Source organism: Bos grunniens, chromosome 13 (genome assembly GCF_055505025.1).
Source record: "Bos grunniens cultivar Pamir isolate PY7600 chromosome 13, Bosgru_T2T1.0, whole genome shotgun sequence".
NCBI classification, from domain to species: Eukaryota; Metazoa; Chordata; class Mammalia; order Artiodactyla; family Bovidae; genus Bos; species Bos grunniens.
In genome coordinates this window covers 44,196,276-44,222,263 of record NC_141177.1, presented here as the reverse complement: position 1 = coordinate 44,222,263, position 25,988 = coordinate 44,196,276, and the positions used below count along the sequence as shown (strand labels likewise).

The following is a 25,988-nucleotide window of genomic DNA, read 5'->3' as shown; positions in this document are numbered from 1 at the left end:
CAGAGGGGGTCTGGGAAAGCTCCTTACAAGAGGTGACTGTGAGTCGAAGTCTGAATAACTAGAGAAGAGGCAATCATGGAGAAACTGGGGCAGGGCAGAGCAAAAGCATTCCAGGCAAAAGGAACAGCTGTGCCAAGGCCCTGAGGCAGACATGCACTCGGCCTGTTGGAGAACAGGAAGGGGCCCCAAGTAAGTGGAGCAGAGCAAGCCTGGGGGCATGTGGCCTAGATGCCATGCAGGGCAGACCATGTGGGTGCTCTTAGTTAATCAAAAACGATGACATTCAAACTGATGAGATACATAGATTTACATAATGATGTTTTTGATGGCTTTTATGAAATTCAGCTGCATGAGTTTTTTTTTTAACTGTGTTTTTTAACTGTGTTTCAGTCAATCTTACTTTAATTACCAGAGAGACTAAACATTCTTTTTCACATGTATTGGCCTTTTAGATTCTTCCTTCAGATAATTATCTCTTTATGCCCTTTACCCAATTCTCCATTAGAGGGTAATGGTTTTTTGTGTGTGAGTTGATTTTTTTTTTTCATCTTTCCCTATATTGGTTTTTTTTTTTAATTTATTTTATTGGACGATAGTTGATTTACAGTGTTAGTTTCTGATGTACAGCAAAGTGATTCAATTATACATCTATATGCATTTTCTTTTTCATATTCTTTCCCATAAATCACACATTCCCACCTACATGTAAGGGGGCTCCAGGTCATTTATGGAGCTGGCTACTCAGGAAGGGGAGGAGACATGAATGAGTCCTGTGGTCCGGGGTGCCAGGTTGAGAGTGGAGTCCAGACAGGAGGGACCTGCAGGATAACCTCTTACTGGGGCTGTAGAGCGGCCACGGTCCACGAGTGCCCCGCTATTGTAGGGTCTGTCTCTCTGCCATCCCAAGCTGCCCCCTCCACTCCCTCTCATCCAGCCTCTGAGCGCCTTTTCCTGGGTCACGTATGGACCGCCTCCCTGGGTATACATCCTTTTCTGTACTTCAACTGAGAACAGTATTTTCCATTTAAGCCTCGCTAGTTCCTTTCAATACAAGTCACCTTGATTCTGTTTTGCCATTCCCAGAATAATCTGGGTTTTTCCAACAGTCCACAAATTAAACTTTCCTTTTTTTTAGTCCTTTTTTCTGATTATAAAAGTAACTTATGATCTTCATAGAAAATTTGTTGTTGTTGTTATTCAGTCACTCAGTCATGTCTGACTCTTCACAACCCCATGGACTGCAGCACTCCAGGCTTCCCTGTCCTTCACCATCTCCCAGAGCTAGTTCAAACTTATGCCCTTTAAGTCAGTGATGCCATCCAACCATCTCGTTCTCTGTCGCCCCCTTCTCCTCCTGTCTTCAATCTTTCTCAGCATCAGGGTCTTTTCCAGTGAGTCGGCTCTTCACATCAGGTGGCCAGAGTTTCAACATCAGTCCTTCCAATGAATACTCAGGGTTGATTTCCTTTAGGATTGACTGGTTTGATCTCCTTGCAGTCCAAGGGACTCTCAAGAGTCTTCTTCAACATCACGGTTCAAAAGCATCAGTTCTTCAGTGCTCAGGCTTCTTTATGGTCCAGCTCTCACATCCATATGTACTACTGGAAAAACCATAGCTTTGACTATATGGACCTTTCTCAGCAAAGTGATGTTTCTGCTTTTTAATATGCCGTCTAGGTGTGTCATAGCTTTTCTTCCAAGTTATAGAAAATTAGAGAAACTTTAACTAGAGAATTCTAATCAGGGAAAACTCTGGAGCAGAGCCTGCCCAGTTGAACTTTCTGCAGTGATGGAAATGTTCCAGCCATGGAATGTGGAATACAGTCAGCCACTAGTCCCATGAGACATTCAAGCACTTGACATGTGGCTGGAACAAGACCGACTTTGTCCGACAGTCATTAACCCACACTGGTTCCCTATTGCTAGAGCCTGAGTGTGAGACCATGTCCACTTGGCGTTTGCCATCCATGCAGCAGGACATTTACCTTGTTTAAATAGTGAATACATTTTATTTCCTCAATTGTAGGGATGAGCATTCCTCATACATCAGTAGCTCCTGAGAGTGTGGCTGTAATTCAGCCCAGTTAAATAATGTACATTCATGGTGGTGATTCTCAGACATCCAGAAAAAGTTAGGAGTAAAATCCCACAGGCATTGGTGCAGCTCAAACAGCCACTGCCCGCAGCTGCAGTAAGAGGTGAGTCTACCCAGTTTCCATCTGCATGTCAGAGGAACCACTCTGGATCCTTCCGTGACCCATTTGTCCACGCCCTGGTCCCTCCACAGCTTCCATCGGGCCCCCTGGGCCAGCCCCCCACACCCAGCCACACTGTAGGGGCATGTCTAACTTCAGGCCAAGATGCAGAAGTTGCTTGGAAAGCTAATTTCAGGCTCATGGAAAAGCAAATTTAGAGGCTTATTGGTCTTGAATGTTTAGTCTTCCCTCATCTCCGCCTCCAGCTTTTTCCAGGAGAGAGTGTTCCTTCTGAAAGGACAGTCAGGGGCCTCCACCTGTTAGCATTTCAGTGACCCCATGACATCTTCCTGTCTCTCTGATATCAGTACTCAGTGGCTTGTGTGGATTTAATGGCTTCCCCACCCTCGCAAGCGAGCTGCTTCAGTTCTGAAGCCATTTTTCCATCTCGCCTAGATGGATTTCCAGGTCATGATTACTGGATAATTACCAGTGAGACAGCTGTTTTGTGCAAAGTATTAGGTTCAGGCATCTGACAGCAAGGAAGGAAGGCAGTTGCACAGATTTTGACATTTCTCAGTACTTGTGTCTTGCTCAGAAGCCAGCTAGCTACTTAAGTGCCCCCAGTAATAGCTGTTTCTAAAAGTCGGTTTGGAAAATGAGTACTTCTTATTCCATTTCAGTGATAAGTCTCTCCCACCTGCTCCCACCAAACTAAGAAAGTCACCAGGCAGGCTCCAGGCAGCTAGGGCAAAATCTAGATTTCTGAGCTGGGGCTTAGAAATGTAAAAGAACCCTAAGAAGCAGCGAACAGGGGCAGCAAGGAAGTCTGTCTTTCCCTCTCTCCAAGCAAGAGTCCACCTTATTCCAGAATCCATGGAGGTAAAAAGAAGTGATTGGAGGAGTTCTCCCCACCACACCTCTGTCCAGGTCACTCTTCTACTCAGACACGAATTGACTGCCTTCTCTGTGCTGAGCTGGTAGCCGTCACTGGGGCTGCCTCAGTGAGCCAGACAGACACTGTCCTGTGCTCCTGGGGCCCCAGCCGCTGGGAGGGCATGACCGCACAGTGTGACCCCTGCCCTCCTGAGAGCTGGCCATGTAGCATTCAGGGCAGCACGTGGCGCTGTGTGCAGGGGCCAGGGCACCTGGATGCGTGTGAGGAAATGATCCTTACCCTGAAAAACTGAGATTATCAGAAGCGAAGCAGGTGAAGGTGGAAGGCTTTTTCTAAGCAAAGGAACAGCTAGTAGAAGCCCCAAGATACGAGAATGTTCCAGGCACTGAAGGACCAAAGGACAGTTCCTCTGCCTGGGGTGTGAGAGGGGGTGTGGGAGGGACAGGGATGAGTGGCAGGGGTGAACTGGAGCCCAGAGAGGCCACGTGGGCAAGGACACTGAGAGCCATGCTCGTGGGGACAAGGGAGGGGCTGCTATGACTGTCCGTCCTTTGAGGAAGAGAATTCTAGCTGTAGTGTGGGGAAAGGGTTAGTTCAGTTCAGTTCAGTTGCTCAGTCAAGTCTGACTCTTTGCGACCCCATGGATTGCAGCATCCCAGGCTTCCCTGTCCATCACCAACTCCTGGATCTTACTCAAACTCATGTCCATCGAGTCGGTGATGCCATCCAACCATCTCATCATCTGTCGTCCCCTTCTCCTCCTGCCTTCAATCTTTCCCAGCATCAGGGTCTTTTCAAATGAGTCAGTTCTTCACATCAGGTAGCCACAGTATTGGAGTTTCAGCTACAGCATCAGTCCTTCCAATGAATATTCAGGACTGATCTCCTTTAGGATGGACTGGTTGGATCTCCTTGCTGTCCAAGGGACTTTCAAGAGTCTTCTCCAACACCACAGTTCAAAAGCATCAATTCTTCGGCACTCAGCTTTCTTTATAGTCCAACTCTCACATCCATACATGATTATTGGAAAAACCATAGCTTCGACTAGACAGATCTTTGTTGGCAAGTAATGTCTCTGCTTTTTAATACACTTTTCATAACTTTTCTTCCAGGGAACAAGTGTCTTTTAATTTCATGGCTGCAGTCACCATTTGCAGTGATTTTGGAGCTCCCCAAAAAATAAAGTCTGCCACTGTTTCCACTATTTCCCCATCTATTTGCCCTGAAGTGATGGGACCAGATGCCATGATCTTAATTTTCTGAATGTTGAGCTTTACGCCGACTTTTTCACTCTCCTCGTTCACTTTCATCAAGAGGCTCTGTAGTTCTTCACTTTCTGTCATAAGGGTGGTGTCATCTGCATATGTGAGGTTTTTGATATTTTTCCTGGCAATCTTGATTCCAGCTTGTGCTTCATCCAGTCCAGCATTTCTCATGATGTACTCTGCATATAAGTTAAATAAGCAGGGTGACAATATACAGCCTTGATGTACTCCTTTCCCAGTTTGGAACCAATCTGATGTTCTATGTTCAGTTCTAACTGTTGCTTCTTGACCTGCATACAGATTTCTCAAGAGGCAGGTCAGGTGGTCTGGTATTCCCATCTCTTGAAGAATTTTCCACAGTTTGTTGTGAGCCACACAGTCAAAAGCTTTGGCATAGTCAATAAAGTGGAAATAGATGTTCTTCTGGAACTCTCTTCCTTTTTTGATGATCCAACAGATGTTGGCAATTTGATCTCTGGTTCCTCTGCCTTTTCTAAATCCAACTTGAACATCTGGAAGTTCACAGTTCATGTACTGTTGAATCCTGGCTTGGAGAATTTTGAGCATTACTTGGCTAGCATGTGAGATGAGTGCAATCGTGCGGTAGTTTGAGCATTCTTTGGCATTGCCTTTCTTTGGGATTGGAATGAAAACTGACCTTTTCCAGTCCTGTGGCCACTGCTGAGTTTTCCAAATTTGCTGGCATATTGAGTGTAGCACTTTCACAACATCATCATTTAGGATTTGAAATAGCTCAACTGGAATTCCATCACCTCCACTAGCTTTGTTCGTTGTGATGCTTCCTAAGGCCCAGTTGACTTCGCATTCCAGGATGTCTGGCTCTAGGTGAGTGATCACACCATCGTGGAGCCAGACATGACAGAGGGCAGCCAGACCAGTTATGAAGCATTTGTAGGAAAAACAGAATATGTGACCTGGGGGAGAGAGCCCCCAGGGGAGCCAGGGTGGGAGTGCATATTTAAGCAACAGGATCCAGGGTTGTGCTTAGAACCAGATGAGGTGTGATGTGTCTGAGGGTCATCCTGGTGGAGACATCAGGCAGACAGTGAGATAAATTCAGAGGCAAGACCTCTGACAGTCAAGAGAGTTGCTATGGGTTTTTAAGCATAAAGCTCATACAGGGAGTAAGTGTAAACAGAGAAGAGAACCATGACCATACCCTGATGTCAGGTAGTGAGAAAACCATTCAGGGAAGGAGGCTGGGGGGTGGTCGGCCAGAAAGGGCAAGGATGAGGAGAATGTTTCCAGAAAGACTGGCCACATGGAGGAAGGCTCTTCCCAATGTCCTCCTTCCAATGCCGGCTGTCCTCCAGCTGTCACCTCCTCTGAGAAGCCACCCAGCCATGTCCACTGCCTCTGCAGTCACATGGTGGGGGTGGGGTGTCATCTTCCCTCACCCTCTGAGAGCAAAGATGTGTCCGACTCAGCCAGTGCACCCAGAACCTACCAGTCAGTTCTCAATGCTACCACGTCTTCCTTCTCGAGGAAAAACATTCTTGAGTCGATCTTCTGGTATGCAGTTTCTGTTCCAGTTGCCAGGCCAGTTTTTCTTTTTCTGCAAACCCTGCCCCAACCCCGGGGCAGCTACACGGAGCCCTTCCCCACTCTACTCTCAGTGAGGCCACATGGGCAGCTTGCACTTGACCTTGGCAGGAATACTGACACCATGGAAACCAGGAAAATGCAGAAACTATTCCCAGGGCCTGGCCACAGGCTGTTCCCACAGACCTAGTGGGGTAACTGGGGATCATCTGGGGGCTTCACAATGAATGGTTCTTCTCAAAGCTGTTCTAACAAGGCCCTAGGGGCTGCAATGACACCACCCAATCCCCTTAAGGTGAATCTTGCTCTTTAGATTTTAGGAAAAATGAGGTGATGTTTGGGGGGAGGTAGGGTCTTTCCTGGGTCACCAAGGCCTGAAGTAGATTCAGTCTCACCATCAAAGTTTTAGATCCCTCCCAAAACCACTCTATTCTGAAGATGAGGATGGGGTGAGGACTTTATTCCGGGTGTGTGGGGAGGGAACCCAGTAGGCGGTGGGCAGGTGTGACCAGAGAGGTGGGTGGTGGCTCTTCCAGGGCTTGAGGAGGAGCCTCAAACACAGACCACAGATGCCAGCGTGGGCTCCAGGGAGTCAGGTGGTCCCACCAAGATGGTAAGGGGCCCAGATGTGAGCCTAGAGAGTTCTTAGCAGGTAGAGGAAGCCCTGGCTTTTCTCCTGTGCCCTGCAAGGTGCATTGAAGAGTCTAGAATTTTCAGGCTGAAGCCTGACTCTAAGTGCAGACGTGACCCCTTACCAGCTCCCTGACCTTGTGTAATACAGCGATTTGTAGTAAGAAATTTATGTTTGGTCTTTTTTTCTAGCACAGAGCTCCTAAAAGCCTCAGAATTATCTTTTTATGTGAATGAGATGACTTTAGGATAGCTTCTAAGGATGGAGCTGGTTGGCAGGAGAACCAACCCTGTGGTTTGAGGGCTGGAACTTTGCTTCCCAATACTGTGAACTCTGGGGCAGAGAGAGGGGCTGGAAGTCCCTCAGTCAGCAGCAGCTGTAGATTTAATCAGCTGTGCCTCCATAACGAGGCCTCCGTAAAAGCCCCAGAACGACAGGGTTCAAAGAACTTCTGGGAACACGTGGAGATGCAGGGAGAGTGGGGCTTCACTTCCTGGAGCCTCAGCTGTCTCACCTTTACAGGCAGCTCAGGACACCTTGAGGAGCTGCCACGAGAACTCAGTGCAGCCCGTGTGTGGTCACGCACTCCGGGGAGAAAGCTGTGTTCCAGTGCTTCTCTTCGGTCGGCTCATTCACTTTCTGACCTCATGTCACTGTTCAAGGAAAGCCCCCCACCCTGTGATGTTATATAGCGTAAAGTCCCAGCTGGACATATCCACTTGGAACCCAAGCCTAAGCAAGTGTTCAAACCACTCAAGTTAGAAAATGCAAAGTGACAACCACATGTGTTCCGAGTTATAAACCAATTAGCGAAAATCCAGGGGCTTCTTGTTTTTCCTAAAAGAATTTGCTGGTCGGGTGGAGCTGACCTCAAAACATACAGAGATTTTAAACTGCAATGTGGGGGAAGTCAGAGTCTTTGAGGCTGCAGGTTCAGGTCCTTAAACAAACAGTATAGGATTCAGGGGACTGTTTTATGAGCCACATGCATGCAGGAAATTGGGGGTGATGCAGTCTCTGTGTGCGTTTGCACTAAAAGACACATCCGTGGAGCCTAAATTCCTGTTGACTCAGGAACCAGCCAGCCTCCTGTTTCCTCTCTAGCAACTGCCAAGAGGGAATTGGAGGATAAAATTCATAGTTTCGAAGGCAAGAAATAAAAACAACGTTAAATGTCAAGGCTGAACAATCCGAGTGTGTTGCCTGCTCTCAGAAGGGCATTGCCATGGGGACCGTCTGCCTTTGCACTTCCTGGGCCTCGCATCTGTGAGGCAGGAGCAGGGGATGCTGGTTTAGGTCCACACTGCACAGTTGAGGCTCCAAGTCTTATCCAGAGGTGAGAAGGGTTGGTGAGATTGTCTGGCTTAGCAAGACCCCAAGAAACTGGTTTTTTACGGGGATAAGACTTACTGCCCTTGAACTTCCCTGGTGACCCAGTGGTTAAGACTCTGCTTCTGTTGCTGAAAGCACAGGTTCTGATCAGGGAACTAAGACTATGTATGCCTCATGGGAAGTTGCACTGGACAGGGCTCCTAAGAATTCCAGAAATTGTTGTTTGTATTTTTTTTAATCTTCAAAGTTTGCCTGTTAACCCCACTGTGTTACTGTGGAAAACAAACAAAATATCAGGAATTGAATGTTAACTCTTCTTTGCCTGTTCAAAATAGCAACCCTCACTCACCACTTCCCATCAAGTTCAGGTGAAGGTCACAGACATTTGAATGCAAAAGAGATTAAAAAGTTTAGTCATATTTTTCAAAATATTGCTCTCATGACCCACGTTATTAAATTTACCCTAAACGTTGTGTGTCGGGAGATCGGAAGCTCCCTGGAAGTCAAGTCCCCCAGTAAATAAGAATCAGGCCATGCCGGATGGAGAATTCAAGTGGCCACAGGGCAGTCAGCAAATACCGCTGCTGGAGGGGGAAGGGATGGGGCTGAGGGTGGACCAGGCCAGGGTTCCCCCTGGGTGTCAAGGAAAGTGCCATACCCACTGCAAAGCTGCCATTTGCCCTCCATCCTGGAGGAGGGTCTTGGCCTCACTAGAATTTATCGCCCCGCACTTGGCAGATGTTTCGGGAGCCTAACTCTGTGTCATCCTCTCTTACAGATTCGGCTGAACAGCAGGGGGTTGATCTACTCCGTGGGCTTGCTCCTGGCCTCCGTCTTCGTCACGGTGGGTCTGCAGCTCTCTCCACTCTCCAGTCCCCACCTCTGCCCCCATTCCCTTGGGTTCTCTGGCTACAGAGTCTGTTTGGACACCAGATAGGCTTGGCCTCCCGGTGGATAGGGACAGTCAGCCTTGAGGTTCTCCTGTCTCGTGGCTGTGTCCTCCACAAATGGGTCCTGGCAACCCCCGAGAAAGCCTCCCTTTCTGAAAGGAGCCAGCCTCCTCTCGGAAGCACAACCTGTCTCATGTCAAACACAAACATTTATCAAAAGCAATAGGGGGAATCCCACTTTTTATGCAAGATGAGGCTACAGAAGGTTATATTCCAATTAATTGACTATTCCAGGTTCCTAAACATCTCCATAAATCCATGGATGTGACCAACACCCAAAGACCGAGGACAGACTTGCTGGACAGTGAATGCACTCTGATGCCACTGCACTGCCTTGGCCATCCATCCACTTGCATAATGTACTGTTCCAACTCAGTTGACACCTTTGGTGGGAGCGAGTTCACACCACCATGTGGACTGACCCACCTGCCCTAAGTGTCTGATGACGTACATGTATGCTACTGAATTTTCACCGTAGGAAATGCAATGTGTTTTTTCCTGAATTGTTGAAGAACTATTTGTTGAATTACACCTGTCATGAGAACATACATAGGTAGAGAATGGGAATTCACAAGGGCAGGAGAGGTCATTTCCAGGTCCAGCATGCAACTCCAATGCCAAGGTTTTATCAAACTAAATACTGCCTTACACAATAGTGGAAACCCATCTATTCATTCTTTTTAGGAGGTTCTTCAGGTTGGTATGACTTAGGATTATTATGCTTGTAACCGCCACACAGGTGCTTACTGCGGGAATTTCCCCATCTGGAGCTCACCACACTCCAATAGGTAGTCACTGATATCAGCCGCATTATAGAGACTGACAAGTGAGGCCTGTAGGGACCTTGTGTCTGACCTCCGAGTGCCTGCTGGCTTGCCGGTGCACTGCATCGCCGGATGCTGTGGCCGGGCATTCCTGGGACAGGGTCTCACCACTGCCCCTCTGCCCTGGAGGGCTGTTGAAGGACTGAAACGAAGTAGGTCTGGGAGGAGAAGCAAGTTCCAATATCTGAAGTTTTCAGTGCCGAACTGACATCCCAGGGGCTAGGTCAGAACAGCTGGTTCAGGAGGAAGCCCACGCTGGAGATACCAGGACGTAGACGGGGGTTTAGAGCCAAGGAGTCGGATGAGACCCCCCTGGGAGTGAGCGTAGGTGGAAGAGAGAGGCCGAAGTGTGAGTCCCAGTGCCCCGACAGTCAGAGCTCAGGATGCTGGGGACGGAGCCGCAAGAGGAACACAGAGGGAGCTGGAAGAGCGGCCGGAGGGAAACCCGGTGCGCATGCGGGGTCTGGGACGCGGTGGAGGAGGGGCTTCGTAACCCAGGAGGGTCCCCACGCCCTCTGACCCTGCTCTGTGCCTCGCAGGTGTTTGGCGTCCACCTGAACAAGTGGCAGCTGGACAGGAAGCTGGGGTGCGGGTGCCTTTTCCTATACGGCGTGTTCCTGTGCTTCTCCATCATGACGGAGTTCAACGTGTTCACGTTTGTGAACCTGCCCATGTGCGGGGACCACTGACCCGCGGCCGCGCCCAGCTCGGCCCCTCCTTCTGTGCAATACAAGCGGGCGCCCGAGTCCGCCTCCGCGCTGCCCGCAGGCCTCCGCCCCCCTCGACTCCTCCTGGGCCCTGCCCCTACCCCACTACCCTCCACCGCCTCCCGACCCGCCAATCCCGGACCCCCACCCCGACTCCGTCTCTGCCCTCCTCCACGTGAAGACTCCCGACCTCCGCGTGAATTTTCAAGCCCCATTTTTGAACAGTGACTGAGATTCTAGAAAAACTGGCTGCTAACTGGCCCGTGCCAGGCAAACTTAGTATATATCCCTCCTCCTTTTTTAAGTTATTGGATGGAAGACCGGCCTAATGTATGAGCCGAGACTGTGGAGAAGAGAGAGGAGAGGGTCCACGCGTGACAGGGAGCGTTTGGGATTCTCCTTATGTTTGGGGCTGATTTCTAGGTTCCTGAGTCTGGGGGTTTGGTTTGGGGGCTCCCCTCTTTTCTTCTTTTCCTTCCAGAGATGTTGACTTTTTTCCTCGCATCTTCTCTCACCGGGCTCTGGATCCTCACTGATCCACTGGGCATCCCAGCTGCGTCCTCTGGGGTCGAGGCCCAGGTGCGTTGGAGCTTGTGTGGATTTAGCGCCCATCAGAGGAGCGGCTGGAGAGGCCCCTGGACAAGTTCCTTCTCGTCACACCCGGGGCTCTGCCCTGAGGCCCTGGGTTTTCTAGGAAGAAGACAGCTGACCGCCTGTCCGTTCTGACCATCACTCTCTCCCCAGTTCTTTCTAGCCTCTCAAGCAATAGTTGAAGCCTGCCTGCCCGGGTTAACCTCTCCATCCTGAGCACCAGGCAGCCGGCACGGCAGTGCCTCCCGCCTGAGACTCTGAGACTGCTCTTGGTTTGGTGTTTGGCGGGGCAGGGAGTGACCCGGAGGCAGGAGTTGCAGACACTGGTTTCTCGGGAAGTGGAGAAGCGCACTTTGCACAGACACCGCCCCTCGTACTGAGTACACTGGACCCTGACTGCTGGCTCGAGGGCCAGCGTCTCCTCCCAGTCGCCACGCCCAGCTGCCCCAGCGCCCCGCTCCCTTCCCCGGGGGGTGGGGAGGGGACACAGGAAGGAGGAACAGAACTGACACCTTGGAAACGCAGAATGTGTTGGATGCAGACTCACTCAAGGGCGTGTTACTGTGGATGTTGCTGTCAATCGCTGCTCAGCAGCTCCGCTAGGTTCTGTCCGATGCTGAATTACTCCGCAGACAACTCCACCGAGTTGAGACCCACCCATGCTTGTTCACTTGTATTTATTGAAACTGTGGATTCTCGCCCCGTGCTGCCCCATGTATTTACTTTAAGCACTGATCACCTATTCATTCGGTATGGTTTTCCCCTTCCCCTGTACACACTCTGGTATGAATTGTAAAAATAACCTGCTACAAATGGGTTGAATGTTTCTGTCGCCGGTGCCCACCGAGGCCGGCCTTGGCCGAGGGGCACCTGCTGGCCAGCGGAGCAGGAGAGGGAATCACCACTTTGGGCTTTCTGAGCTGAGACACACTTACGGATTCTGTTACACATTTTGCACTGGTTTTACGGAGATTGTTTTCTTGGACGGATAGTGTAAAATAAACTTCTCTGTTCTGTATCTTTCCTTGAGCAGTTTCCTCTTTGCTTTCTCCCTGGAGTGAGGAGGACACAGGGAAGGTGAAAAGATGGTGTCATCGAATGTTTACTGTTTCTTGGTTGACGCCTCTGGGAATCTGGTCAGTGTCTGGCAGATTGCAGGTATGAAGTGACAAATCTTGGGTCCCCTCTGAATCTTGAAGGTTCTCTGCTAGGTCTGTCATTCTTAGGATACGTGCGACGGTGTGTTAGGAATTCTTGCAGCTGGACATAACAGGGAGAGCATTCCAGCGTTGACAGTGATGTCCAGCAGGGCTCAAGTCACCCTCCTGTCTGATTTTAGTAGATTTCAGTTGTGAAAATTGAGACTTCCCCAAGGTGGTTCCTTAAGAAGGAAAGAAAGTAATACATAATAAGCCATATTCTGCATGACTCTCAAGAAATCATTATCAGGGGACTTCCCTGGCAGTCCAGTGGTTAAGACTCCATGCTTCTACTGCTGGGGCTGGGGGTTCCATCCCTAGTTGGGGAACTAAGATCCTGCATGCCGTGAGGTGCAGCCAAACAAACAAAAATCATTACAAGGATCTAAAAGTAGCCCGAGAGGAGCAAACAAGCCAAGTTTCCACCTGAACCTCAATAGAATTGTTTTATAGGAATCAGAAGAAAAATAGCTGGTAATTCACAGTTCCAAATTTATTTTTAAAAATCTCTTCCCAGGTGGTGGGAAAATACTAGGAACTTAGCTTTGTCTTGAGTGTTTACATCTAAAAGTGTTTTATTCCTATGTTGGTGCTTTTTATAAATACATGATAGACATGGACAGGGTATTACCATAATGTGGATTGGTGCTTACGAAGCATCAAATGCTTTTATGTTAAATATTCTGTCATACTGGTCTTGATTAGTTTTAGTCTTAGTCTTAAGCAAAGACATTTGATCCAAAGCCTGTTTTGTTTTTGTTTTTTTACACATTTGCTGTGAAATCTTGAGAAACCATAGTTCCAGGCTAAATGTCTCAGAGAGGAAATTCTGGGACTGGTTGTTTCCATGTTTCATGCACCATGATTGCTGACCTAGGAACTGGGCAGGGTTCCTTTCTGAAATGAGCCCCGGGCATCTTTCTGCCAGGTCTCAGCCATGCACATTGTGCCTTAAACTGCTGACTGAGAACATGCTTCTGACCGCTGTCCAGCAGTGCACAACTGCTGATGCAGCTGTTTTCCCTGTCCTGGGATTTATCTGGGAGAGGTTGGGATGAGTTAGAGGGAAGAACCTTCTTACAGCGTCCCAAACCTGCCGGTATCACCTGAGAAACCCTCTCAGCAGTTTTCTGGGATGTGTTGATTTCTGTAAACTCCCAGGCTGTGATTTCATGCACCAGGGCATTCAGTGGCCCTGGTGAGGGGGCGGGGAGTGGATCCTGAAGCTTGCACTTCTTCCTAAACAGCCTGGATGACCCCAGGCGGTACCACCACACACCCTCTTTCTAGGAAGTGTGTTCCCAGCGTGGCCAGCGCCTACCAAAGTCGCTGTCCCCACACATGCCCTTAGGTGGCCTTGCATACACTGAGAGGCCATGAAATTTCCGGATGGCTTTGCCACTTCCCAAAGCAAAGTGCTGGTCCTACCCTTGAAGGGAGAGTGCATTTTATAGGTACATGGTTTGTATTTACCTCCAAAAAGACCTGGAGAACTGCTTATTATGTTTTCCTAAACCTGTGGCTTCTGACATTTGTAGCTTAGTCCTAAATGTACGTGCTAGAGTTTGAGACTCTATGTATCTCAAACAGCAAATATGAACTTATTTTAAGCACTCAGGTTTAAAAAAAAAAAGCCTAAATGTCTTTATTTAAAAAGGGGGGAGGGCAGGGTAATAATATTGTAACGTCCAGTTTTGAGTTGTAGTATATAAAATAGGAATAACATTCAACCTGCAATAAATATAATTAAGTGTAGCCTTAGAGCTTTACCTAATTTTTCATGAAGATAGTCAGGTTTGGGGCAGAGGGGACAGAAATAGGAAATTAGAGTTGGTAATGTTGCTCTTTCCAAGATTTATTTTCATCTTTTCAAAATAGGATGGTTATCCCATTAATAGATAACTATCCAATTCTTCTGACCCATTTTGATCAAGTATTTTGAAGTAAATGGGACACTGCCTTCTTGGATTTTGTGTCATCTTGTACTGAGTTATACATCTCATTTATTTTTATTTTCTTCAGTGGCTACTCAACACACACACACACACACACACACACACACACACACACACACACCATCTATCTGACACCAGAACTTTGTATGAAAACAACCCAATGGATCTTTGAAAGTCTTCCAATTATCCAGCTGTGTGTTACAGTCCAACTGCAGGAATCCGGTTGATTCAGCCAAGTTTTCTCTAATAAATAAAATGCCGTGTGTTCATCGCATCATCATCTAGAGTTTCAGGCACTGCAGAGATGTTGGAAAAGTCAGGAACTAAGCCTGTGGACAAGCAGAGATTAGCAATGTGCATGAGATAAATTATGCCATGCCTCAGGATTGATTTCACATTGAACTTTGTGGTTCATTTCAAAACACAAGGCAGGATAATAAACCTCACCAAAATCTCTCAGATAACTCACTGCTGCACTCAGGACGTTTATTTCCTTAGTAAAGTACACCCAGGCGTCCCATTAACTTTTTACTGAACCACAGTTTAGCACACATTCTTGCCAAGTTGTAGAGGTTTTAAATAGAGTGAATAATCATAGTTAATACTCATCCTGGCTTTTGTTTTTCTTGTTGCAATGGGTGGGAGGAGGGGGAAGAGGTAAGATTAGGGTTTCAGCATCTATGCCATTCAAGGCATAAATTGAAGTTATTTTGTAAGTGTATTCAAATATATGTGAATTACATTTCTTCTTTATACAACATCCATCTTATCCTGTCTGTCAAAAGCTGAACTTGGTGATATCACATCTTAGGTTTGTTGGAACAATTAATCCAATAACTGATCCCAGAGAGCTGCATACGAATCCCGCAATGAAATGTGACAAGGAATTTCTGGATCCTGGCAGTTTGTTTTTTGGTTACTTCTGAGCCATGCCTACAAGTCATTGCTAAAAAGAGCTGCACATGTGTGAAAAAGTGCTTTCAACATAAAACTAGTATTTTTCAATTTTTGCAGAAAAAAAATGTATCCACTCAGTTTCATATCTTTCTTTTTGACACATAAGTCAAATGTTTCACCCATGATTAAGATGATTCATTCTTAAAACGCTAGATAATAACCCTCTGCTCTGGTCAGACACCTTTACTCCAACCACCAATCTGGGTTTGAACCCAGATGCCTGGTGCTTTATTATTAGAAGAATCTGTGTCCAGTGATTTCAGATATGTAAAACATTAATTCCATAATATCTAGTAATTCATTTCATGTCAGGTTGAATTGTTCCCTCCCATTGCTTAGAAGTTAAATACAGTATTATTCAACTTCATATATGAAAAAATGCATTTACCTGCATTCATTTACTCATCTTATGGTCTAAATCAGCATTTTCCAAATTTAATTATGCATCAGACTTACCTGTAGACTTGTTAAAATACAGATTTGGGGCCCCTGCCCCTGAGTTTTTGGTTCAGCAGTTCTAAGGATAGGCCCTAAAACTCGTATTTCCACTATCCCTGCTGGGTCTGGGCCACACTTTGAGAATCACTGGTGTAAATAAGGTGTTTCGCCCATAAAGCCGTGTTTTTCCTACAGCAGCATCTACCAGTGTCATTGGTGTACAGCTTACAGAAAAACACAATGCAGACATAGATTATTCCTTTCATTCTTTCAAAATTCCTTTTTGTTTCTACTTCCACTGAGCCCTAAGAATGGCTGAAAGTATGCAAAGAAATATGATCAGTTCTTCAAAACCACATTCTCTATTATCTGGCAGGAAGCATCTACTCACAGTCAAAGACAGCCTAAAAATTAAAACTAAAGCAGATCAGAGCAAATGGTTTAAGATGAAAATGCAGGAGAGTCAGGATTCTGGGGAAGTATTAGCTTGGGAGAGATGTGAGCAGGCTACCACCATTTTCCTTCCAGGTGAAAAAGATTTTGTTCTAAATCCCAACAACAGAAAGTAACGATGAATATAGGAGAAAATTTCAACACACAAACTCCGAGTTGCACCTTACAACTGTATCTAGCTACATTTCTAATCTAAACATGTTCCACTGATGTAAATCCATCCAACACAGATGTCATGACTCCAAGAAAGAAGTAAGAGCCTGGCACTAGAGTCAGCTTACTCTCTCTGCCATGACCGGGGTTCAATCCCTGGTCAGGCAAAGAAGATTCTGCAAGCAGCACAGCCAAAACAACAAACAAGAAAACACACCCCAGCTAGAGATCCTGCCTGGGGCTCAGAAACCAGCATCCCCAGGCTGCCCAGATCAGTTTCCACCTAGAAACAACTGCCACTCCCAGGTGAGACAGGTTCAGGAGTGGCGCTGCCTGCAGCCAGACCTTAACTTGGTCTTGGACTCCTGGCTTATTCACGAGAACCTCAGGGAACACACTGCGCTCCCAGATGACATGGTAAAAGCCACATTTTTATATCCACTAAAAGCGCTCAAGAATCAGGAAGTGGGTTGAGATATGACTCTGCACAGTTGGGGTGGAGGAGGACAAGGAGGAAAGGCAAAGTCTTCCTTCTAGAAATATAACATTTTATACTTGGTCTCTGCCCGTATGGGGTGGTCTCCAGAAAAAAAAAGATGAGATCTCTCCCTGCACTGAGAAGCAACAGCATAGCCAGTCAAGTAACATGTGTGCTCCAGGGGCAGCGATGCCCACTCAGGCCCACGTGTGTCTTGTTACTATTAATTGAATGCAAGGTATTATATTCAAGGTACTGCTTCATTTTTTTCCCCAGACCCCTTGGTAACAGAAGCAGGTCTTTTACCCTCCCAGGCAGAATTTAATCTGCCACCTGGATGTTAACCAAGGGCACTTCTTAGGAAGAAGAACAAAATGTTTGAAGACTGAAAAAAGAGAGCCCTGCCAAGAAAACTCACTCATTTGTTATCAATCAGGCAAATCAACTCATTGGAGGCGTCAGTGCTTCGCATGCCCTGGATGACCAGGTAACAGGGTTGTACCTATGACTCTCAAAAGGAATTGAATCCAATTCCGAATTTTAAACTCCGTTTTGGTATTTGTTTCAGGAAAGAATTCTGGCCCTGTGGTATTTTAACCCAGGCGTGCTGGCTGCATGGAAGGCGTCACAGTTTCCCCGCGTGAATCTGGGACAAGACAGCCTTTCAGGGTGAGGGGTAAGTTCCCCCGCACGCCCCCCTGGGAAGGTGGCATCCTATATCAGTTTTCCTGGGAGTTCCTGGTTGTGAGTCAGCAGTCTGGAAAGCAATGGAGGCCAGTCTCAAACGCTGCCAGGTCCCTCTGTTTTCTCCCCCCACTTCACGTCTGTCGATCGTCGTGATCGGTCCCACCTGGCACTTGGTCATGTGTCACAGCCTGACCTGACTTCTCCCCTCCCCTTCCCTAAAGGTGTGCAGAGCTGGGTTCCCCAAGGATTCTCATTACCGAAGCAGAGCAGTGATGCCAACACACAGCAGGCACCGACACGGGGAGGGCTGGGTTAACAAGAGACCCAGGTTCTGTGATACAGGAAATAAAAATGGAACAATTCTAACCCAACTTTTGAGCTCTAGATAATGACATGGTGGCCATAATAGCATCCTTCTTCTTGCTAAAGGCATAATTCAGAGGAGCCAGAAAGGTCTGGACATAAAGGCAGTTGGAGACACAGATCCCATAAAGATGAAATCGCTCAGCAGTAACTGTTTGCCTGGTTTTCATGGGCCTGCTTGGCCCAGACAGTATCTATTTCCCATGGAGAGGGAATTCAAGGGGCAGAAGATACACAGAGCAGCTTCAGAGGGATACTGATGGCTATGAGCGTCAGAAAATGTGTTGCCATAAAAATGTTTACTTCAGTAAATGAGGCAGGTTTTAATTTGGGGACCCTTGAAGCAAGGAAATGGCAGAATGGTATTCTGTTTTACCCTCAATGTCTGCAAAAACACCTCTTCTTACCTAAATAACTGGGCATTCTTGATACTTGAATGTGTACACAGGGAATGTGTACACAGGGAAAGGAAGTTAACATTGAACTTTACAAGCACTGGACTGGAAGTGGAGAATGCAATGTTTTAAATAAAAACTGTATTTAAAATTGGCACCATTATAAAAAAAAAAAAGTCTTGCATGAAGACTTCACAGGACTGGTGTCTCAGGTTCCCATCTTGATTAGACTTTTAAGGTAATGCTGCTGCTGCTGCTAAGTCGCTTCAGTCGTGTCTGACTCTGTGCGGCCCCAGAAACAGCAGCCCACCAGGCTACCCCATCCCTGGGATTCTCCAGGCAAGAACACTGGAGTGGGTTGCCATTTCCTTCTCCAGTGCATGAAAAGTGAAAGTGAAGTCGCTCAGTCATGTCCAACTCTTAGCAACCCCATGAACTGCAGCCCACCAGGCTCCTCCGTCCATGGGATTTTCCAGGCAAGAGTGCTGGAGTGGGGTGCCATTGCCTTCTCCGTTTAAGGTAATAATAGTTGTTAAAATCGCAATCTTGTGTCTCAGAGACTTCACCTGAAAATGCAAACATTAAAAAAGCTGTGAGTAGACAAAACCAAGCAGTCTTCCGCTGGCTCTTCAGAGACCCACCCCCACCCTGGAAAGTCGTGTATTTTTTTTTTTCCCTAGGCAAAGCTTTCCTGGGCCGGCTGTTGCAAAGAGGGAACTGAGAACACACAGCAGGTGTCCTTGCTGGCTGCCAGAGGGGGGCAGGCTTGTTCCTTATGCGGGCTGAGGGTAGAGGTGTGTCCTGGAGGGAGGTGTTTTGCCTCCCTCACCCTCCTCAGCTGTGCTGTGTGCAGGTGGCACGAGCAGTTGTGTATTGTAACAACAAGCCCAGAAAACTTTTCCAGGGCCTCCTGGCTGCGTGTCAGCGTGCGGGTCATGGTACTGAATTCAGTCCTAAAGCAGTGGTGGCTGGGCTCCATATTAGAATCACCTGGGGTGTGTTTCCAATTACCCATCCCCTCCCCCGCCATCATTCAGAACTGGACGATCTGGTTACCTGCTTTGGGCTGCCTGGATGTTTCTTCCTGGGCCCCTGGTTCAGAACCACAGTTCATGGAGTATAATCAGACCATCTGGGATATTTGATTGTGCAGAACCACACAGAAATGCTGTGGGTCTTTGCTACTCAAAGTGTGGGTCAGCCTTCAGTGGGCAGCTTTGACTAGAATGAGACTTGGGGAACCCTGTAAAACGGCACTGTCCGCTGGAACTTTCCACAGGAATGTGACTGTCCTCCACCTCTGCTGTCCAGTATGGTAGCCGTGAGGTACACGTGACTGCTGAGTACTCGAAAGGTGGCTTGGGCAACTAAGAATAACCTTTTTAATCTTGTTTTGTCTATTTGAATTTGCATGAGGAAAGCCACATGTGATGAGTGGCTGCAGAGCCAGTAGAGTATTAAGGGGCCGACCTGACCCACAAAGATGGTCAGGTTTCCTGGGGGTCCAGTGGTTAAGCCTCTGAGCTTCCAGTGCAGTGGCCGTGGGTTCTATCCCTGGTTAGGGAACTAGATCACACATACTGCACAGCACAACCAGGGAGGAAAGAAAAAAGCAGGGTAAAGTTTCTTCCTTGGTGTTGAGAAGATGCCCAGGGGTCCTGAGGCTGGTTGGCCGGAAACAGGAGGTGCCTCAAGGGAAGCGGTGCTCACAGGGTGCTCAGACCAGCAGCATCACCCAGGGCCATGTTAGAAAAGCAGAATCTCAGACCCTACACAGACCCCCTGAATCAGAACCTGCATTTAAAATTTTTTTTTAATTTTTATTTATTTATTTAGGTTCACTGAGTTTTAATTGCAGCATGCGGGATCTTTTAGCTGTGGTATGCAACTCTTAACTGGCACATGGGCTCTAGTTCCCTGACCAGAAATTTAACCAGAGCCCCCTGCACTGGGAGCACAGAGTCTTAGCCATTGGACCATCTGGGAAGTCCTAAAACCTGCATTTTAACAAGGTCCCAGGTGATGGATATGAACATCCGAGTTTGAGAAGCTCTGACAGTAAATGTCACTCTGCTCTTCAGGGGACAGGTGACCATTTACACACATACTCTTCTAGAAAGTCATTCTGCATTGTTGGCACCTGAGAATATTACAGGAAGTACCAAGTGGGTTTCCCGAATAGGTCATGGAGAGCAACACACTTGAAATTGGAGATGGATTGGTTTTCCCAGTAGTCATGTATGGATGTGAGAGCTGGACTATAAAGAAAGCTGAGCACTGAAGAATTGATGCTTTTGAACTTCAGTGCTGGAGAGGACTCTTGAGAGTCCCTTGGACTGCAAGGAGATCCAACCAGTCCATCCTAAAGAAAATCAGTCCTGAATATTCATTGGAAGGACTGATGCTGAAGCCGAAATTCCAATACTTTGACCACCTGATGTGAAGAACTGACTCATTTGAAAAGACCCTGATGCTGGGAAAGATTTAAGGCAGGAGAAGGGAATGACAGATGATGAGATGGTTGGATGACATCACCAACTCAATGGACATGAGTTTGGGTAAACTCCAGGAGTTGGTAACAGACAGGGAGGCCTGGAGTGCTGCAGTCATGGGGTTGCAAAGAGTCAGACACGACTGAGCGACTTCAGTTGAACTCAACTGAACCGATTGCTGAATTTGGAAGGCAAGAGAGTCATCTTTTAGTTCTAATAAGCCCCTGTTTTCATTGGATGAAGGAATAACTGTGGAGAACTTCATTGAAGGGCCGAGATCTAACTCAGGGTGAATCTTCATATTCACCCCACTCTTTAAACATGGACTCACGTGGATACGCTGCCAGGAATATTGCTAATACTGGAAATTCCTGTGTGGTACTGATAAACAGAATTGTCTTCTTTCCATATTCAATCCAGGACTGATTCTACATTTTTTCCTTCTAAAGTTCCATAAGATTTTGCATCATTTGCAAGATGAGAGATTTCCTGTGGGGAGAAAAAAAAATAGCTCAACCAAGAAAGTCATTGCATTTAGCAGAAGGAGGCAGAAAATAGAACAAAGAGGGGAATGGTTTTTATGCAACAGCAATTTTTTGTAATAAGTGTGGGGACAGGTCCCCCTGGGAGGACATTTAAGCTGTCATTTCTGAAAGGATAATTGAGACACAGCTGGATGGCGGCAGGGTTTAAAGCCAGGAGCAAACACAGCCAGGAAGTGGAGGAGCAGATGACTCAGCCCCCAGGGCATGGGTAGCTGGGTAGTTTCCGCACCCAGGGGAGCACCAACTGTCATGCTGGCATTGGTGGTGTCCTGCAGTCATCTGGGCGCAGCCATCTTGCTGTTAGTGAGAGGAGAACCCGTCCTCAGGCAGCTCACGCGAGTAATTCAATCACAGCTCTCTGCAGGCTGAATCCTGGACGTTTAGCCCAGACCGCCCCTGAATTTCCCTTCCCTAGGGATCTCCTGTCCCCGCAACTCCTTTTCCCAGTTAGCACCCCAATCCAAACATAAAACAACTGGGAACTGGTTTTAGAGGTCTCATTCACAGCTGCTCAGGCCATCTGAAATACCGCCATCAGAAGAATGGGGGAAAGGGACAGTTAGGGAGCTTGGGATGGACATGTACACATGGCTATATTTAAAATGGGTAACCAGTGAGGACCTACTGCGCAGGGAACTCTGCTCAGTGTTATGGGGCAGCCTGGATGGGAGGGGAGTTTGGGGGAGAGTGGATACATGTGTATGTATATGGCTGAGTCTGTTTGCTGTCCACCTGAAACTATCACATTGTTAATTGGCTATACTCCAATATAAAATATAAAGTTAAAGAAAAAGAGAAATACCGCCCCCAGAAAGCAATTCAGTGATTTCACACCAACTTTCATCTCCTCTCTTCCTCTTCTACAATAGCTATTTTTAAAAGCAATCATAGACTATCATTAGCAAAAAAGCACAAGATGAAAATAAAAGTGGTGTTTAATTCTGGCATTTTATGTGACTCCACCTACGCAGTGAGGGATCTGGTTAGTCACCTCCTCTGGGGACCTATTAGGCCTGTCGCAGGAAAGCACAGCATCTGAGCTTTGACCCATAACTTCTTCCATTCTACCACAAAAACAAGGATATAGAGAAAAAGTCCTGAAGTATGTTAAAGCACACAATCAAAAAGTTTTTTGGTATATTTTATGTAAAAGTAAAAGAAAACAAGTATAGGTCTAAGAATTGTTAACTCAGTAACAGGAACCGGTGAGATGGTAAAGCTGGTTACCATCTTTAGAGCATCTACCATCCAAGTGCATTTTGAGGATCTGCGGATTTGTAAATTCATAGGGACTGTGAAAAAAAAGTGCTCAATATAGAATTAAAAGTTCTGTGGTGCTTCTCACTCTAAGTGTAACACATGCAGGAAACTGAAAAATTGAGACATGTGATTAAGTGTTAATTCCTATTTGGAGGCATTTGACAAAAAGAATTATGAAAGAAGTTCATTCTCAAATATTATTTTAACCTTAAACAAGAGACAAACTTAGGTTACCTTTTTAAAAGAGATACACTGATTTTATCATAAATGGATGTTGAATTTTGTCAAAAGCTTTTTCTGCATCTATCAAGATGATCACATGGTTTTATTCTTCAATTTGTTAATGTGGCATATCACATTGATTGATTTGCAGATGTTGAAATATCCTTGCATCCTTGGAATAAATCCTACTTGATCGTGGTGTATGATCCTTTTAATGTATTGTTGGATTCAGTTTGCTAATAATTTGGTGAGGACTTTTTCATCTGTGTTCATCAGCGATACTGGTCTGGTTTTGGTATCAGGGTGATGCTGGTCTTGTAGAATGAGTTTGGAAGTGTTCCTTCCTCTGCAATGCACCAATCATTTTTATACTTTTATGAAGTGTGTATTTGTTTTGCCATTGATGGTACAGGACTATTTGTGTTTATCATTCTTTTTCCATTTGTGTGCATGAACTAGGGGTTTAATAGAGATGAGAGCATGTATTTTTCCATTTTTCATTAATCTAAGTATTTATAAACCAACCTTTATGTATTTGAAAAAGCTAGGGCTGTTAGTAAAGCTAGGCAAGTTTCACAATACTATTGTTCAAAGAAGAACATGATTTGTCACATTTTGTGACTTTATCTTTTAAGTTACTTTGATAATTGTTATGGATTGAATTGTATCTCTCACACACACATACACACACACACACAAATATGTTCAAATCCTATACCCTACAACCTGTAAATGTGACCCTACTTGGAAATAGCCTTTGCAGATATAATCAAGTAAAGATGAGATCACACTGGAGTTGAGGGGGTGGGACCCTACTCCAATGACTGCTGCTGCTACCGCTAAGTTGCTTCAGTCATGTCCGACTCTGTGCAACCCCATAGACGGCAGCCCACCAGGCTCCCCTGTCCCTGGGATCCTCAAGGCAAGAACACTGGAGTGGATTGCCATTTCCTTCTGTAATGCATGAAAGTGAAAATGAAGTTGCTCAGTCGTGTCTGACTCCTAGCAACCCCATGGACTGCAGCCTACCAGGCTCCTCTGTCCATGGGATTTTCCAGGCAAGAGTACTGGAGTGAGTTACCATTGCCTTCTCCAACTCCAATGACTAGTGTCCTTATAAAAGGAAGATTTGGATACACACAGGGAGAATGCCGCATGACCATGGAGGCAGAGGCTGGAGTTACTCTGTCACAAGCCAAGGACTGCCCACAAGCACCAAGAAACTCAAGGAAACGCACAGGACAGACTCCCCCAGGCCCCTGCAAGAAGGAACCAACCCTGTTTTATTTCAGACCTCTGGCCTCCAGAACTGTTGGAGAATATATATATCTATTGCTGCAGCCACCAGGTTAGTGGTACTTTGCTATGGCAGCTCCAGGAAGCTAGTCCTGTGATGCTTCAGAGAGCGACACTGAAATAGAACCAAGTTTATCAGCTTACCAGTCTCTCTGATGGGACCTTAGCTGTCATTTCCAGGGAAGAATTGTAAGCACTGGTGAATATGGGGGAAATGGCACGACCCTGTTTAACCCTTCAGCACCCCTTACCAGGTGAGAGCCATAGGCCTCGCCAAGCTGGCCACCTCTGCAGCAGTGCTTCTGTGGGAGAGCCATCCAGGCAGCCCCTGGAGATGCCAGGGCCACATGGCCCCTGACCAGTACTTGGACACACACACCCCTGAAAGCCCCCCAAGGTGGGACTAGACCCTGCTGCCATTCTGCAGGGGTGGGCTTGACCCTGGGCTTGTGAGATGAAGCTTAGTCTGGGGGCACGGCGAGGGGGCGGGGGGTGCTGGGGTACATAAGAGAGACCCACGCTTCTGCAAGTCCTGCTCCCATTCACTCATAAGCAGGTGGGCAGGCTGAGGGCCCAGCCAGCAGCAGGAAGAAGGAAGAGGGAGGGCTCTCCACAGGAGACATCAGCTTCGAGGAAGAAGCAGATGCTGAGGCTGGAGCCAGGCTGGGAGAGTAAGACTTCACTAGGGGATGGGAGGGTCACAGCCCCAGCCTCTGGACATCTGGAAGGTGAGCAGGGACACAGAGCGTGCGGGGGCCGGGGTGAACCACGGCCTACTTCTGCCTGTGCTGAGCACTGAATGTCCACCCTCCGGGGCTGCTAGCCTGAGAGCAACGCCGCCCCCCCTAGAGCATCTGCCGTGTAAGCCCTGTGTTCAGAGACCAACAGACAGAGAGCCCAGTAGATGTGACTCCCCACAACACCAGCATGCCCGCCAGTCCTTGTAGGGGACAGTGGGGGACACTAAGTGTTAAAGCCCCATGTCCAGGTCTCCAGAAGCATGTTTTCAGAGAGAAAGTGGATTTCTGCAGCAGTGTGTGGAATTGAAAGTCTGGATATTTCTGAAGGTCTGGGATGCTAAATGTCCTCCTTTGATAACAGAAATGATTTTAAAAAGGAAAGAGGAAAGGGAGGGAGGGAAGAGAAAGGGAAAGGCAATAAGAAGTCTCCAGAGGGAAGGGACGTTTAAGAAAAAATAAGGTTTCCAACAGGAAGTGAGTCGACATATAGCATGATCATGATTTTGAGGAATTGAAGGGGAATAAGAAGAGAATTCATTTGGCTTTGATGCTGGAAACATTTCTCTTTAAATGTCCTGGGAAGAGTGATGTTGGATTCGCAGAGAAGGAAAATTAATCTTAGCTTGTGATGAGGCTGCAAAATGAGCACCAGTTATAAGTGTGTTAATGTGGTTTGTGTCCAGTCTTTAGAATCAATCTCTAAACCAAGTCTAGAAAACTGACTTACTGTTTCCGAGCAGGACGTACCTGTGAAAATAAACCTGCAGCTGACAATGACCGTGTCACTGAAGCTGTCACACATTTGTCCTCCCAGTCAACCCCAATGTTTTGGGCACCAGGGATCGGTTTCATGGAAGACAATTTTTCCACGGACCAGGAGGTGAAGGGATGGTTTCAGGATGATTTAAGTGCATAACATTTATTGTGTACTTTATTTCTATTGTTATATATCAGCTCTGCCTCAGATCATCAGGCTTTAGATCTCAGAGGTTGGGGACCCCTGCTTTACACGACCTCTCCTCTCCTGAATCTGCTGGGTCTTTTGTCTGTTGTTCAACACACCTTGCAGGGCGCAGCTCTGTACCCTGGACCTGGTGGTTCCCTCTCTCTCCTTTCAGCTGAGCAGACCTACCCTTCTGCCTCCATCCTGTGTCCCTCAGCAACCCCACTGGATGATGGCCTCACTGCCCATTTGGAGATGGCTCCTCAAGCTGACTACCCGATGGAGGAGATGAGGAATGGTCTCTTAATACCCCCTTAAAAAATAAAAACACGCGCCAAACATGCTGCTAGGGCTACTGCTAACTCACTTCACTCATGTCCGACTCTGTGCGACCTCATAGACGGCAGCCCACCAGGCTCCCCCGTCCCTGGGATTCTCCAGGCAAGAACACTGGAG

The 25,988-nt window shown here is 47.1% G+C and overlaps 2 protein-coding genes and 1 long non-coding RNA gene across 11 annotated transcripts in view; 2 read left to right on the top strand and 1 right to left on the bottom strand.

Annotated features, from left to right (window-relative positions):
• The window catches only part of SLC24A3 (solute carrier family 24 member 3), a 429,713-nt gene extending 417,738 nt beyond the window's left edge, over positions 1-11,975 (top strand). Inside the window, exons 16-17 of one of the 2 annotated variants that reach the window (XM_086333740.1) lie at positions 8,663-8,728; positions 9,069-11,975. In XM_086333740.1, the coding sequence (XP_086189866.1) occupies positions 8,663-8,728; positions 9,069-9,269 (267 nt within the window). In that variant the 3' untranslated portion in view covers positions 9,270-11,975. The remainder of the gene's footprint in view (positions 1-8,662; positions 8,729-9,068) is intronic. The other variant, XM_086333741.1, reaches the window with a different exon arrangement.
• Positions 11,571-25,988, bottom strand: part of LOC147360878 (uncharacterized) — a 29,436-nt gene continuing 15,018 nt past the window's right edge. For 2 of the 7 annotated variants that reach the window (XM_086333746.1, XM_086333750.1), the window contains exons 4-6: positions 20,858-21,015; positions 14,268-14,439; positions 11,571-12,337 (exon numbers count right to left, since the gene is read on the bottom strand). The gene's annotated coding sequence lies outside the window, so the exon portion shown is untranslated. Of the gene's footprint in view, positions 12,338-13,989; positions 14,440-15,523; positions 15,732-18,153; positions 18,601-20,857; positions 21,016-25,988 lie in introns of those variants that run through there. The other 5 variants (XM_086333745.1, XM_086333744.1, XM_086333749.1 and 2 more) reach the window with 3 other exon arrangements.
• LOC147360880 (uncharacterized) lies at positions 16,844-25,874 on the top strand. 2 transcript variants are annotated; one of them, XR_015139458.1, is made up of 3 exons: positions 16,844-17,076; positions 17,158-17,265; positions 25,708-25,874. It is a non-coding gene; the product is annotated as an uncharacterized LOC147360880 (long non-coding RNA). The 2 variants fall into 2 exon arrangements; XR_015139457.1 differs by lacking the exon at positions 25,708-25,874 and adding an exon at positions 17,498-17,647 and having other exon boundaries at positions 16,860-17,076.